General features: G+C 43.3%; 1 protein-coding gene across 2 annotated transcripts; it reads left to right on the top strand.

The window, feature by feature from the left end:
* The first annotated feature begins 444 nt into the window (after positions 1-444).
* Positions 445-13,991, top strand: LOC132820430 (thymosin beta-10-like). Of its 2 annotated transcripts, XM_060832557.1 has the most exons (4): positions 499-543; positions 3,422-3,549; positions 8,805-8,935; positions 13,555-13,991. In XM_060832557.1, the coding sequence occupies exons 3-4, from the start codon at positions 8,818-8,820 to the stop codon at positions 13,596-13,598; spliced, it is 162 nt and encodes a 53-aa protein (XP_060688540.1). In that variant the 5' UTR covers positions 499-543; positions 3,422-3,549; positions 8,805-8,817; the 3' UTR covers positions 13,599-13,991. The 2 variants fall into 2 exon arrangements, with proteins under 2 accessions (XP_060688539.1, XP_060688540.1); XM_060832556.1 differs by lacking the exon at positions 3,422-3,549 and having other exon boundaries at positions 445-543.
* Positions 13,992-14,306: the final 315 nt, after the last annotated feature.

Here is a 14,306-nt window from a genome sequence, read left to right as displayed (position 1 = left end):
GAATAAAATAACTTTTTTTGTTGTGGTGGTTAATAGAATTCCTTCTGCTGTACCTCTGTGTATTTAACTGCATAGTCCTGACGAAGGGTTACACCTAAAATGTCAACTTTTCCACCTCCTGATGCTGCCTGCTTGCTGTGTTCTTCCAGCCTCCTGCCTGTCTACTTTAGATTTCAGCGTCTGTAGGCATGATTTGGAGATGCCGGTGTTGGACTGGGGTGTACAAAGTTAAAAATCACACAATACCAGCTTACAGTCCAACTGTATGTGCAGTGTATTTTTTATCTCTATCAATGTGTAGCAAAGATACACTCGGTACAGTGCATCCTAATCTGCAGGCAGGAAGGTGCAATGATTGACATGCCTGAGGTCCAACTGGAACTAGGTTTTTTTGAGCACCTCCTTATAGGGGGCGGGGGAGAGAAATGCTTCAAGTTAGGTTGAGCTGCAGGGTCTGAATAAAAACGACTGAGCGGGGAGGCGTGGGATAGAGAGAGAGAGAGAGAGAGAAGGAGGAAAAGACAGCAGCACCGACGTACACAGGTAAGGATAAGGAAACTGATGATTGATCCTTACAGTTCAATTTATCAACAATAGAACGAAAAAAAAATCCGTAGCTTTAAAGTTGTTATGCTCTAAATTTACCACAAAGTGAATAGATTTTGCAATATGCATTTTTCTCCCGATTTTACAATGCAAAGAAAAAAAAGTGGGGTGGGGATCGTGGAGATAAGTAAAAACAAATTTGTTTACGAAATGCTGGAAATATTTTCTATGGCATTCAAGCTCTGGAGATAACATCTGGAATTTCAATCTCATGTTCCAATCTGATTGTGTCGAAAACACTGAGCTGCAAGCTGTTGCAAGACTCTGAACACTGTTATATTGTTGCAGCTGAGGATGAAACTAGCTTTATTGAAAGCAACATTTCAAACGTTCTGATGGAAAGTTTTTTTTAATATTGCCGCTCTCAGAGATTCCAGCTCAATTCACTTTCTGACCCTGGGGCTAAAGAGGACAGGGATTTGTCCAGGCAGTGTTGAATTTTTTTTTACTTGTTAAAGCTGTTAAGGATTGGCTGCTGGAACGTGTTTGAATTAATTTTGATCTATTTCTGATGAAAGTTTGATGCTCTTGTAGGATTTTGAAGACGGGAATGTCTTGGGTGTTATTACTACGTATTAGCCCTAGAATGTGAATTGTTCCAGCGTGAGCAAGGAAACAGCTCAGTACTTTTAGCAAATATGCAGCCTTTAAATCGAGATTTGCAGCCTTAGTACCTCACTGTCACTGCAAAGGAGGCATCTATTTTTCATCTTAATTTCATAAGTACCCGTCCGCTCTCTAGTCAGCATTCACAGTTACTAAGTCTGAGTGAAATCCATTTGGAAGAATAATGGGTTAAGTACATTTGTTGTTTTCAGTCCTTCAGCCAGTGACTGTGCCCATGGTAATCAAGAGTCTTTCAGGAAATTGGAGAAGTTGATTATTTGGCTTCTACACAATCTCATGCTTTGTCAACCCTCCTCTCTCTCTCTTGCCTTCTCCTCCCCCTCCCTACAGTGCCACTCCCTCCTCTGTTCCTTCAATCACTCCTTTCCTCTTTAATACCCCAATTTTCTCCTCCTCAGTCCTTTCCTCACCCAACCCTGCCTTATTACAAAGTTGTTCAATATCACTAGTTTCTATGATTAGAAACTCCCCTTTTTACTGGCCTCCAACATTGTGAGGCTGTTGGAGAAAAAGAGCCACACCCTCATACGCTTAAGCATACTCTCTCACACACACACACTTGCATGCACACTCAGCCCTACACACACATCACCACACAACTATTCACAGCCACCCATGTGTGCACATGCAATACCCAGACACACACAAATGCTTGCATGTGCAGCCCAATGCACACAAATGGGCACCCAGCATATCCAAACACACAAATACAAGAAGCATGCAGATGCACTTATGCATGCACACACATTCATACAAACATGCATGCACATAGACATACATACACAATCACCAATACCCACCCATGCAGGCATACATACACATGTACACAGATATTAACATAAATAGACACAGGCACACACATAGAAGTAAATGAAATAGTTTCCCAGTTTCAGAAAAACTGATTTAGTTCACACCATGATCACCTGTATACATTGCACAGTTAAGATGGTGAACTTTCACAAGGTTAAGAATCACACAACACCAGGTTATAGTCCAACAGGTGATGAACCACCTGATGAAGGAGCAGCGCTCCGAAAGCTAGTGCTTCCAATTAAACCTGTTGGACTCTAACCTGGTGTTGTGTGTTTTTTAACTTTGTACACCCCAGTCCAACCCTGGCACCTCCACATCATGGCAACATTCACAAGAGGGTAATAGGCAACGTTCGACACTAAGTCGAAGAAAGTGACCAGGTCTCCGTGTTGGTTGTGAGAGACAGATTAGAGTAAATGAGGGCCGAGAGTGGTTTAAGGATGGCAATCCCGAAATTCGGTAATGAAGGAACATTCCCCACTGTTGCCGTGATTGCATTATAAATGACCAGATCAGTTTCTGATCTCCTTCCCCACAATCATAAGGTGTGAGAAAAACACTTTAGTTTACCAACTCCTTAACTTTCTTTATGCTGCACCTCACTCTGCCTAAGCTGGTCCAGACTTTTAAAACACAAAGAAGCATCTTTATGGTGACATGGTGGCACAGTGGTTAGCACTGCTGCCTCACAGCACCAGAGACCCGGGTTCACTTTCTGCCTCAGGCGACTCTCTGTGTGGAGTTTGCACATTCTCCTCCGTGTCCACGTGGGTTTCCTCCATGTGCTCCGACTTCCTCCCACAATCCAAAAATGTGCAGGTTAGGTGAATTGGCCATGCTAAATTACCTGTACTATTATGTGAAGGGGTAAATGTAGGGGAATGGGTCAGGGTGGCTTGCGCTTCAGAGGGTCAGTGTGGACTTGTTGGGCCGAAGGGCCTGTTTCCACACTAAGTAATTTAATCTTGATGATGGACAGCTTGTGTCAGTGGTGGACAGAATGCATGCCAGACAGAGCTTGAGTGAAAGAGAGTGTACGTGGCAAAAGAGATAACAGAGATAGGCAGGAGACAGTGGGATTCAGATCGTTATAGGAAATCTACCTGAGAATCCTAGAGAGTGAGATGGGGGGGAAAAAAAAGAGGAGTGCATGTGTGCAGGAGAGAGACAGAAAGTAGAACCGAAAAGAAAGAGTGGGCCAGAGGGAGAAAACTAGTGTCGTAGGCAACGTGAGTGCTCGAAAGAGAGGAAGAGTGAGACTGTACCAAAGAGAGCGAGAGAGAGAGTGGGAGGAAGTATGAATCAGAGTGGTGTGCACACCACTGACTCCACTGACTGAGAAGAGAGTTCTTAAGTTTTGTAACATCCCGTGCAGGCTTGCAGGTAGCCAGAACTGAGGAATGTAGACCTGTGGAAACTGGAGAGATAACACGGCGGGGATTGAAGAGGGAAATCCAGGGGAACTCAACATTGGAGTTTCGGGGAAAAGATGGTTCGTTCAAGGTTAGTTGACTTCGGGAGGAAGGAGTCTGGTTCTTGGGAGTTTGGGCGTGGGTGAGTGGGGGGGCAGCATTTCCCAGGAACTTTCAGTAAAGAAAGTAAGTGTGAACAGTACAGAGAGGATCAATGTCTAGATAGGAAAATCCTCTCATTCCAGCAATCAATGAGAAGAGTTGAATAAATAATATACTCCCTAGAGTTGAGAAGAATGAGAGATGATGTCTTTGAAACATTAAGGAGTATTTCATAGGGTGGTTACTGACTGGATGTGCCAAATGACTAGAGATTTGAGAACTATGGACCCAGTGTTTAGTTGCAGGGTTTACTGTTTAGGTGGTCAGATTGCTTGATTGAATGCACTAGGCATCTAGAATAAACATCCTTAACTGGAAGAGGGCTAATTTCTGCAAAACAATAGGTGACCTGACATGGGTTAGTTGAAGTATAACATTGGTAAGCTGAAATGGAAGATAACAAGGTCAGACTTGAAAGAGAAGGTAGAATGGATAAATCGAGGTATACCCCAGAAAGGAAGGGACTGCAACCAGAATCAGAGTTTGTTTGTCTGCTTCATGTTACTCTAGAACAATGAGGGTGTATGACAAATACCAGATTGCTGACAGAAAAGGGACGAAATAAACACTAGGGACTGTGAGAATAAACGACGCCTGTCACAAAAGGAAACCTAGATGTTTTCTGTGGATATATTGTCAGAGGCAGTTTCTACTCAGGATCAAAATGGATGTCTGTTTTTGAAGCAGCAAATATGATTGATGTAAATGCAGACCATTTGTGTTTATCAAAGGAGATGACTTTGCTGAGGCTATGATACTGAGGAGACAGTCCGGATACGAAGGATTAACATAGATAAGGTGGAAATATTGTGATGACCCTATTGCTCCACTCTATTGGCATTCTCCCCTCGTAACCCTCTCCTAAGTTTTCCTCCGCTGTTCCCTTCCTTCAGAGCTTTTTACCTGTTTACTTCATAGGATATGGAGGTCACTGACAAGACAAGCACTTTTTGCCCACCAATGAACTGAGTAGTTTGCTCAGCCATTTCACAGGCTTTCATTTAAAAAAAGATTAATCACATTGTGTGGGTCTGGAGTTACCAGATCAGCTAATGATGGCAGATATCCTTCCCTAAAGGATATTAGTTTCCCATGTTGATTTTACAAGTATCAATAATAGATTATAGTCAACCTACTAAGACTAGCCTTTCAATTCCAGATTTATTAATTTAAATTAGGAGCTGGAGTGGCTCAGGGTTAGGGTTAGGGTTAGGGTTACCTCTGAGCTGAAAAGTATTGAGTTGATTTCCCACCCCAGGAATCATAGAGTCATAGAGATGTACAGCATGGAAACAGACCCTTCAGTCCAACTCGTCCATGCTGACCAGATATCACAACCCAATCTAGTCCCACCTGCTAGCACCCGCACCAAATCCCTCCAAACCCTTCCTATTCATATACCAATCCAAATGCCTCTTAAATATTGTAATTGTACCAGCCTCTACCATTTCCTCCAGCAGCTCATTCCATATCCATACCACCCTCTGCGTGAAAACATTGCCCCTTAGGTCTCTTTTATATCTTTCCCCTCTCACCCTAAATCTGTGCCCTCTAGTTCTGGACTCCTCCACCCCAGGGAAAAGACGTCGCCTATTTAGCCTATCCATGCCCCTCATGATTTTATAAACCTCTATAAAGTCACCCCTCAGCCTCCAATGCTCCAGGGAAAACAGCCCCAGCCTGTTCAGCCTCTCCCAATAGCTCAAATCCTCCAACACTGGCAACATCCTTGCAAATCTTTTCTGAACCCTTTCAAGTTTCACAACATCTTTCAGATAGGAAGGAGACCAGAATTGGATGCAATATTCCAACAGTGGCCTAACTAATGTCCTGTACAGCTGCAGCATAACCTCCCAACTCCTGTACTCAATGCTCTGACCAATAAACAAAAGCATAACAAATGCCTTCTTCACCATCCTATCTACCTGCGACTCCACTTTCAAGGAGCTGCGAACCTGCACTCCAAGGTCTCTTTGTTCAGCAACACTCCCTAGAACCTTACCATTAAGTGTAGGCGTCCTGCTAAGATTTGCTTTTCCAAAATGCAGCACCTTGCATTTATCTAAATTAAACTCCATCTGCCACTTCTCAGCCCATTGGCCCATCTGGTCCACATCCTGTTGTAATCTCAGGTAACCCACTTCGCTGTCCACTACACCTCCAATTTTGGTGTCATCTGCAAACTTACTAACTGTACCTGTTATGCTCATATCCAAATCATTTATGTAAATGATTAAAAAGTAGAAGACCAGCACTGACCCTTGTGGCACTCCACTGGTCACAGGTCTCCAGTCTGAAAAACAACTCTCCACCACCTCCCTCTGTCTTCTACCTTTGAGCCAGTTCTGTATCCAAATGACTAGTTCTCCCCGTATTCCATGAGATCTAACCTTGCTAATCAGTCTCCCATGGACAACCTTGTCGAACGCCTTACTGAAGTCCAGATACATTTCATCAATCCTTTGTTCCTCAAAAAACTCAAGTTTGTGAGACATGATTTCCCACGTACAAAGCCATGTTGACTACCTGTAATCAGTCCTTGACTTTCCAAGTACATGTCCATCCTGTCCCTCAGGGTTCCCCCCAACAACTTGCCCACCACTGAGGTCAGGCTCACCAGTCTATAGTTCCCTGGCTTGTCTTTACTGCTCTTCTTAAACAGTGGCACCACGTTAGCCAACCTCCAGTCTTCTGGCACCTCACCTGTGACTATCAATGATACAAATATCTCCGCAAGAGGCCCAGCAATTACTTCTCTAGCTTCCCAAAGAGTTCTAGGGCACACCTGATCAGATCCTGGGATTATCTACCTTTTATGCATTTCATGACATCCAGCACTTCCTCTTCTGTAATTTGTACCACCATCTATTTCCCCTCAGTCTATATCTTCCATGTCCTTTTCCACAGTAAATATTGATACAACATATTCATTTAGTATCTCCCCCACTTTCTGCGGCTCCACACAAAGACTGCCTTGCTGATCTTTGAGGGACCCTACTTTCTCCCTAGTTACCCTTTTGTCCTTTTAATGTATTTGTAAAAACCTTTTGGATTCTCCTTAATTCTATTTGCCAAAGCTATCTTATGTCCCCTTTTTGCCCTCCTGATTTCCCTCTTAAGTATATTGCTACTGCCTTTGTACTCTTCTCAGGATTCACTCGATCTATCCTGTCTATACCTTACATATGCTTCCTCCTTTTTCTTAACCAAACCCTCAATTTCTTTAGTCATCCATCATTCCGTATACCTACCAGCCTTTCCTTTCACCCTGACAGGAATATACTTTCTCTGGATTTTCGTTATCTCATTTCTGAAGGCTTCCCATTTTCCAGCCGTACATTTACCTGCAAACAAAGACTTATCTAATGGCACAGGCAACTTAGTGTGTGACAGAGCTAGTCCTGGGCCTGGATCAATGGGGTCTCTGCAATGGAAGGACATCTGGCTTTAATACCGCCCGCCAAATCCAAGAATAGCATGTGGCATGATGAATGATCCACCAGCATTGTTGCCATCCCGTGTGATGTGGTAAATGTCCAAAGGGAATGGATGAAATAAGTGAATTAATTTTAACAAGTTTAAAAATGACACACCAGGTTGTTGTCCAACAGGCTTGTTTGGCAGTCCACCACTGGCACCTCCAAATCTTAATTTGTATCAGCTACAATGCTGGGATTTGAACCAATATGAGTCCCAGACTTGGTTTTGGATGATGAATCTAATGTTACTACTACCTTCTCCCTTGCATTGTTGTGCATGTACCTGTACCAATTGAATCGCAGAAGTTCAGAAAGACAACTCACTACTGCCTTTTCAGGGCCATTTAAGGCTGGCTGACAAATGCTTGCCTTTTCTGAATTACCAGAGCCTCGTGAAAGAATGTAAATACCCTAACAATGTTGGTGAAAATTCTAAGTGAACTCACACAAAATAAGACAATTCTGGTAACATTGGTTGAATTCATGTGAACGGATATCATGTGGTCGGAAATCCGTGTTATGCAAGGAATCTTTCCATATCCAGGTTGATAGAGTTGTTAAGAAGGCATATGGTGTCAGCTTTTATTGGTGGAGAGATTGAGTTTTGGAGCCATGAGGTCATGTTGCAGATAGAACAGTACAGCACAGAATAGGCTCTTCAGCCCACGATGTTGTGCCGAAACTCTGGTGCAACTGTACTTGGAGTATTGAGAACAGTTCTAGTCGCCCCATTATAAGAAGGATGTGGAAGCATTGGAAAGGGTGCAGAGGAAACTTACCAGAAGGTTGCTGGTATGGAGCCAAGGTCTTATGAGGAAAGGCTGAGGGACTTGAGGCTGTTTTCATTCGAGAGAAGAAGGTTAAGTGGTGACATACACTAATAGAGACATACAAGATCATCAAAAGATTAGATAGGGTGGACAGTGAGAGTCTTTTTCCTCAGATGGTGATGCCTCGCACGAGGGGACATAGCTTTAAATTAAGGAGTGATAGATATAGAACAGAAGTCAGAGGTAAGTTCTTTAGTCAGAGTAGTAAGGGTGTGGAATGCCCTGTCTGCAACAGTAGTAGACTTGCCAACTTTAAGGCACTTAAATAGTCATTGGGTAAACATATGGATGACAATGGAATAGGGTAGGTTAGATCGGCTTCAGATTGGTTTCACAGGTTGGCGCAATATCAAGGGTTGAAGGGCCAGTACTGCAATGTAATGTTCTATATCCCAGTTAGTGTTGTCAGACTACATGGTTCTGACTGTGCAAGTCACTCAGTTTATGGAATCACAGATGTGATATAGTCCAGAAACAAGCCATTCAGTCAATGGCCTGATAAATCATCACCTCCTGCTTTTCTCCATTTCCCTACACATTCACGTGCTCTGTTGAATGCAACAATTGAAGCTGCCTCATCACATATCCAGGCAATGCATTCCAGCTCCTACTCACTTCCTGAAAAATGTTGTAACGTAGTTGCAGCTTTGCTTAGAAGTCCAATATGAATTTTTTTTTAAATCCAATTTTCTGCCTTCCTGTCTTCTTTGTTTTTTGCATTTTTGATTCTCTTTGTTTCATTTTTGCTGCCAATTCTTGCTGTACCTGCTGTTTCTTTTCCCAGTTGCTTGATTCAGGAATTTCCTTCTCCCTAGCACTCAGCCCTTCTTGGGAATGTTCTTGTGAAGAAACTGGAAACTGTTTTCTTTTTACAGTTAATTGTAAAACATGCCAGACAAACCAGAGGAAGATCAGAAGAAAGACATGTCAGAAGTCAAATCGTTTAAAAAGAGCAGCCTAAAGAAAACGGAGACTCAAGAGAAGAACACACTGCCAACAAAAGACGGTATGTACAATTCGAATTCCGTTGTTCCACTTTACTGTTTCCCATTGGGCTGTATCTTCCAAGTATCTATGTCTGACCTAGAGATTGTGGGGATATGTAGGAGAGGACGAACTGCTGTGCTTTTCCAGCAAATTCAAATATCCATCAAAGTTTTTTACCTGCACATCCCGATGCGGTCTCCTCTACATTGGGGAGACTGGATATCTCCTAGCAGAGCGCTTTAGGGAACATCTGTGGGACACCCTCACCAGTCAACCACACTGCCCTGTGGCCCAACATTTCAACTCCCCCTACCATTCTGCCTAGGACATGGAGGCCCTGGGCCTCCTTCACGGCCGCTCCCTCACCACCAGATACCTGGAGGAAGAACGCCTCATCTTCTGCCTCTGAACACTTCAACCCCAGGCCACCAATGTGGACTTCAACAGTTTCCTCGTTTCCCCTTCCCCCACCTCACCCGAGTTCCAAACTTCCAGCTCAGCACTGTCCCCATGACTTGTCCTACCTGCCTATCTTCTTTTCCACCTATCCACTCCGCCCTCCCCCCTAACCTACCACCTTCCTCCCCTCCCCCACTCACCTATTGTACTCTATGCTACTTTCTCCCCATCCCCACCCTCCTCTCACTTATCTCTCCACCCTTCAGGCTCTCTGCCTGTATTCCTGATGAAGGGCTTTTGCCCGAAACATCGATTTTACTGCTCCTCGGATGCTGCCTGAACTGCTGTGCTTTTCCAGCATCACTCTAATCTACAATCTTGACTTCAGTTGCAGTGTTAAAATCTGCCTTTGAGAATAGTTTGCTGTGCCTTTGGCTGCAGGTCAAAAAAAGTGTCTAGTGTTCTGGAGAGCCCTTCGTCTTGATTTTCCTCTGTTGCATACTATTTTATAACTCAACGCTTGTCCCTATACCGAGCTTGCCCTCATACCATGTTTAATGTTTCCATGATTTGTTGAACTCCATCTAAATTGTTGAGTTTCTATGGTGTTGACAATGTGGGTTTTTTTTTGTATGTAAGTTGCCACAGTCAGAGCACACCAATCCTAAACTCTGACAAGGGCGGCATGGTTGTTCAGTGGTTAGCACTGCTACCACACAGTGCCAGGGACCTGGGTTTGATTCCACCCTTGGGTGACTGTCTGTCTGTGTGGAGTTTACAAGTTTGCCTGTTTCTGGGTGGGTTTCCTGTGGATGCTGTGGTTTCCTCCCACAGTCCAAAGCTGTGTAGGGTAAATGGATTGGCCATATTAAATTGGCCATAATATCCAGGGATGTAGATTAGCCAGGGAATGTGCAGGGTTACAGGAATGGGATGGGTTTGGTTGGGATGCTCTTTGGAGGGTCAGTGTGGAAATGAGGGGTTGAATGCCCTGCTTTCATGCTGTAGGGTTTCTATAACATTATTTACTTACAATTTGGAAAATTCAGAGGCAAATTCTAAACACACAGTTGGATGAATAGCCTTAATTTTAGTAAGGAGGTGATAATGACCAGTGCATAGAGAGACTATAGGGAGATTAGGAGCTGTGAATGACCAAGGCTGAAGCCAGTGCTATTTGGGGGATGGGGGGTGGGGGCAGGGTGGAGATGGGTGAAGCAGAGGCAAAATGGAAAACAGGGGAGAAGGGTAGCAAAGGGGGAAGAGGAGAGGAAAAAGGTGATGACAATCAAGAAATAAGAGGTATAGAGCAGTGAAAAACATGATAAATAAAATAAATGAAATAAAATTACAGAGCAGAATGAAAACAGAGGGGTTGAGATGGGATAATCATCTGAAGTTGTTGAATTCAGTGTTGAAGTGGCAAGCTACAGGAAGGTCCGGGACCTGATTGCGTACAGACCAAAGGTCTGATGAAGGGCTTATGCCCGAAACGTCGAATTTCCTGTTCCTTGGATGCTGCCTGACCTGCTGCGCTTTTCCAGCAACACATTTTCAGTACAGACCAAAGGTGCTCAGCAAAGCAATCACCCAGTTGGCATTTTGTCTCTCCGTTATAGAGACCACATTGGGAGCAACGAATACAATAGACCAAATTGAAAGAGGTATAAGTGAAACATTGCTTAATCTGAAATGAGTGTATGGGGCCTTGGATGGTGATCATGGAAGAGGTACAGGGCAAGTGTTGCACCTTCTGCGATTGCATGGGAAGGTGCCGTCTGTAATGGGAGAGGAGGAGTGGACTAGGTTGTCCTGGAGGGAACCATCTCTGCGGAATGCAGACAGGGGGAGGGAAGGGAAGATGTGTTTAGTGGTGGCGTCGTGTTGGAGTTGGTGAAAATGGGGGAGGATTATTCTTTACCTGTGAAGGCTGATGGGGTGAAAGGTGAGAACTAGTGGGACCCTATACTTGTTCGTGGAGGGGGTGAGGGTCATGGCATGGGATATGGACCGCATGCTGGCGAGAACCCTGTGAACAACCGTAGGTGGGAAGCCACGGTTGGAGAAGAAGGAGCACATTAAGAGCACCACTTTGGAAAGTGGCCTCATCGGAACAAAGGTGCTTTGCTGAGCATCTTCGGTCTGTACGCAATCAAGTCCCGGACCTTCCTGTGGCTTGCCACTTCAGCACACAATCCTGCTCCCATACCCACATGTCTGCCCTTGGCCTGCTGCAGTGTTCCAGGGAAGCTCAACGCAAACTGGAGGAACAGCATCTCATCTTCTCACTGGGCACGTTACAGCCTGCCGGTCTCAACACTGAATTCAACAACTTCAGATGATTATCCCATCTCAATCCCTCTGTTTTCATTCTGCTCTGTAATTTTATTTCATTTATTTTATTTATCATCTTTTTAATTTTTTTTCCCTGTTCTGTACCTCTTATTTCTTGATTGTCCCTCTTTCTCTCGCTCCCCACTCTCTCATCACCTTTTTCCTCTACTCTTCCCCCTTTGCTACCCTTCTCCCCTGTTATCCATTTTGCCTCAAATATCAAGAAAGATGTCAAAATTCTTAGGAAAGGATAGAGGAGATTTATAAGAAAGGGTTAACGACCTTAGTTTAAAGAGACTTTGAAGAGGGTCGAATCATTTGTTAGAAAGATTAGTGAGAAATTTATTAGAGCTCTTCAAAGCCATTCAGGATTTTGATAGAATAAAAAGGGAGAAACTGTTTTTTGTATAACCAGAAAGAAGTAAGAGAAATCAGACCTAGGAATTCATCATTAGACCTGTGTACTTAGATAGGCATCAGCTGATCAAAGAGTGTCAGCACAGAATTATTCAGAGGAAGCTACATGTAATCAGTCGATTGACCTTTTTGAAAAGGTCACTAAATGGTGAATAGCATAGTGCCTGTATAGAGTTTCAGAATTAAGTTTATCAAGTTCTACACAGTGGACTGCTGACAAAAATGACAGTACATGGAATAAGAGACAAACCTTAGAAATTAGTCGAGATAGTGGGAACTTTCTCTGACTTACAGGGACTGCAAGGTCACATTTCCCAGAATGCACCTTGATTTTCACCATGGATATAACACAAACAACAAAGGAATTGATATCCAAGTTTTCTAGACTCTAAGCCTAGCAGTACAGTACATTGTGTGGAGGTGAAGAGGAGATAAGTGACACACTATGTCAGTGAGAAAAGCTATGGCAGAAGTAAATCAGCACAGCAAACTTGTGAAATGGATGCTACAGGCCATTGCATCATTGGAAGGTCAAATTGATAAGAACTCAGATATACCAGAATGATACAAAGGTTTAAAACGTTATAATGCAATAAAGGCTGGCCTCAACCCATAGTCCCTTAAGAGTGGAAGAGTGATCTGATCATCAGACCAATTAATGTTGAAGATTGGATATGTGCAAAGCTATCATGTGCTCTTGTAAAGGAACCAAGAATAAACTCGACCAATTCAGTTCAGAAGTAAAATCAGGAAGCACTAAAATCTGAGATACAAAGAGAAAGGATGTCTAGCTGTGAAATAAATTTTCCAGATGAACCATTAATTGCCAGTACTACTTTCATATAACATAGGAGAACTTGCGCTAAGGTTTTCTGGGTTTTGGGTCCAAATTAACCCCACAAATTAAGAAAGAACTGTACACCAAATTAAAACATATATCAACACATTTATATATCTGTAAGTAAACTATGTAATTCTGCATCAGAATTGGCTTGTGAATTTTAGCAGATTGCACTTGTTTAAAAGACTTGTTGAAACCAACACCACACAAAACTTTGGCATTTCATTATCAACATTGTGGCACCAGGTTAGTGCACTGCCCCATCACTAGTACTTGCTGTTGTTAAACTTTGAGGTGTTTGAGTGACATGTGTCTAGCTCTCATTTTATGGACGGCTCGATGGCTTACTGTTTAACACTGATGCCTCACAGTACTGGGGACCCAGGTTTGATTCCCACCTCGGGCAACTGTCTGTGTAGAGTTTTCACATTCTCCCCATGTCCGCGTGGGTCTCTTCCGGGTGCTCCAACTTCTTCCCACAGTTCAAAGGTCTGCAGGTCAGGTGAATTGGACACGCTAAATTGCCCATAGTGTTAGTTGCATGAGTCTGGGTGGTTTCTCTTCGGAGGGTCGGTGTGGACTTGTTGGGCTGAAGGGCCTGTTTCCACACTGTAGGGAATCTAATCCAATCTAAATTGTCTTTGCAGTAATCGAACAGGAAAAGAAGTCTGCAATGGAACAAGCATCCTGAAATTGGCAGCTGAATTGCCCCTGTTTCTACAATGCCGAACAGTTTTTTTTAATATACGTATGGCACGTCAATAATCACAACATGCGCCTTGAGGGGAGAGGCATTGGCCCACTGACCCCTCAATATTTCAAGACACTCTGCTTGTTTATGGTGATTTTATTCTTTATGTTTGCTTTTGACACAGCTTTGAAGGTAGTGTGTAGGTTGGGGATGGGGTTTGTCTAATGGTATGGGGTGAGGGTGGGAGACGCTGAATAATTGAGCTGTGGACCGTGGCTGAATTTATACTATGTAATGATGATGCGTTGCCAATTGTTTTTGTCTTCCTATTAAAAGAAAACCCACTGAAAAATTTTAATATAAAAATGAAATAAAATATACATTTAAAATAAACTGGGCCCATCTCTTATTTGCTAGCAGTTTGTAAACCAGTTCCAGCACTGTAGATCTGGAACAATCATAATCGGTTTGGTGGATGAACAAAGCAGTGCCATTTTCTTCAAAGAAGTGTTAAGCATGTCTGCCCTCGTGGATAGGTGTCAAAGATCATGCAGCACGTTTCGAAGACAAGCAATTACACTTCAGTGTTGATATGACAATTGTGATCACAAAAGGTTCTATACGAATGTAGTCTTCTTTGACTGCGATGTGGGGCTGGAGTTTAGCACCCTAGTTATTCACAAGATAGGTGAGTGGGATCAAACAAAG

This window comes from Hemiscyllium ocellatum, chromosome 11 (genome assembly GCF_020745735.1).
Source record: "Hemiscyllium ocellatum isolate sHemOce1 chromosome 11, sHemOce1.pat.X.cur, whole genome shotgun sequence".
Lineage (NCBI taxonomy): Eukaryota > Metazoa > Chordata > Chondrichthyes > Orectolobiformes > Hemiscylliidae > Hemiscyllium > Hemiscyllium ocellatum.
This window is presented reverse-complemented; position numbering and strand designations above follow the sequence as displayed.

What these genes read in the sequence shown, in the direction of transcription:
- LOC132820430 (XM_060832556.1), top strand. Translation starts at nt 8,818, where the DNA reads ATGCCAGACAAACCAGAGGAAGATCAGAAGAAAGACATGTCAGAAGTC. An exon ending in CACACTGCCAACAAAAGACG is followed by an intron (nt 8,936 to 13,554) that starts GTATGTACAATT and finishes TTGTCTTTGCAG; the next exon opens with TAATCGAACAGGAAAAGAAG.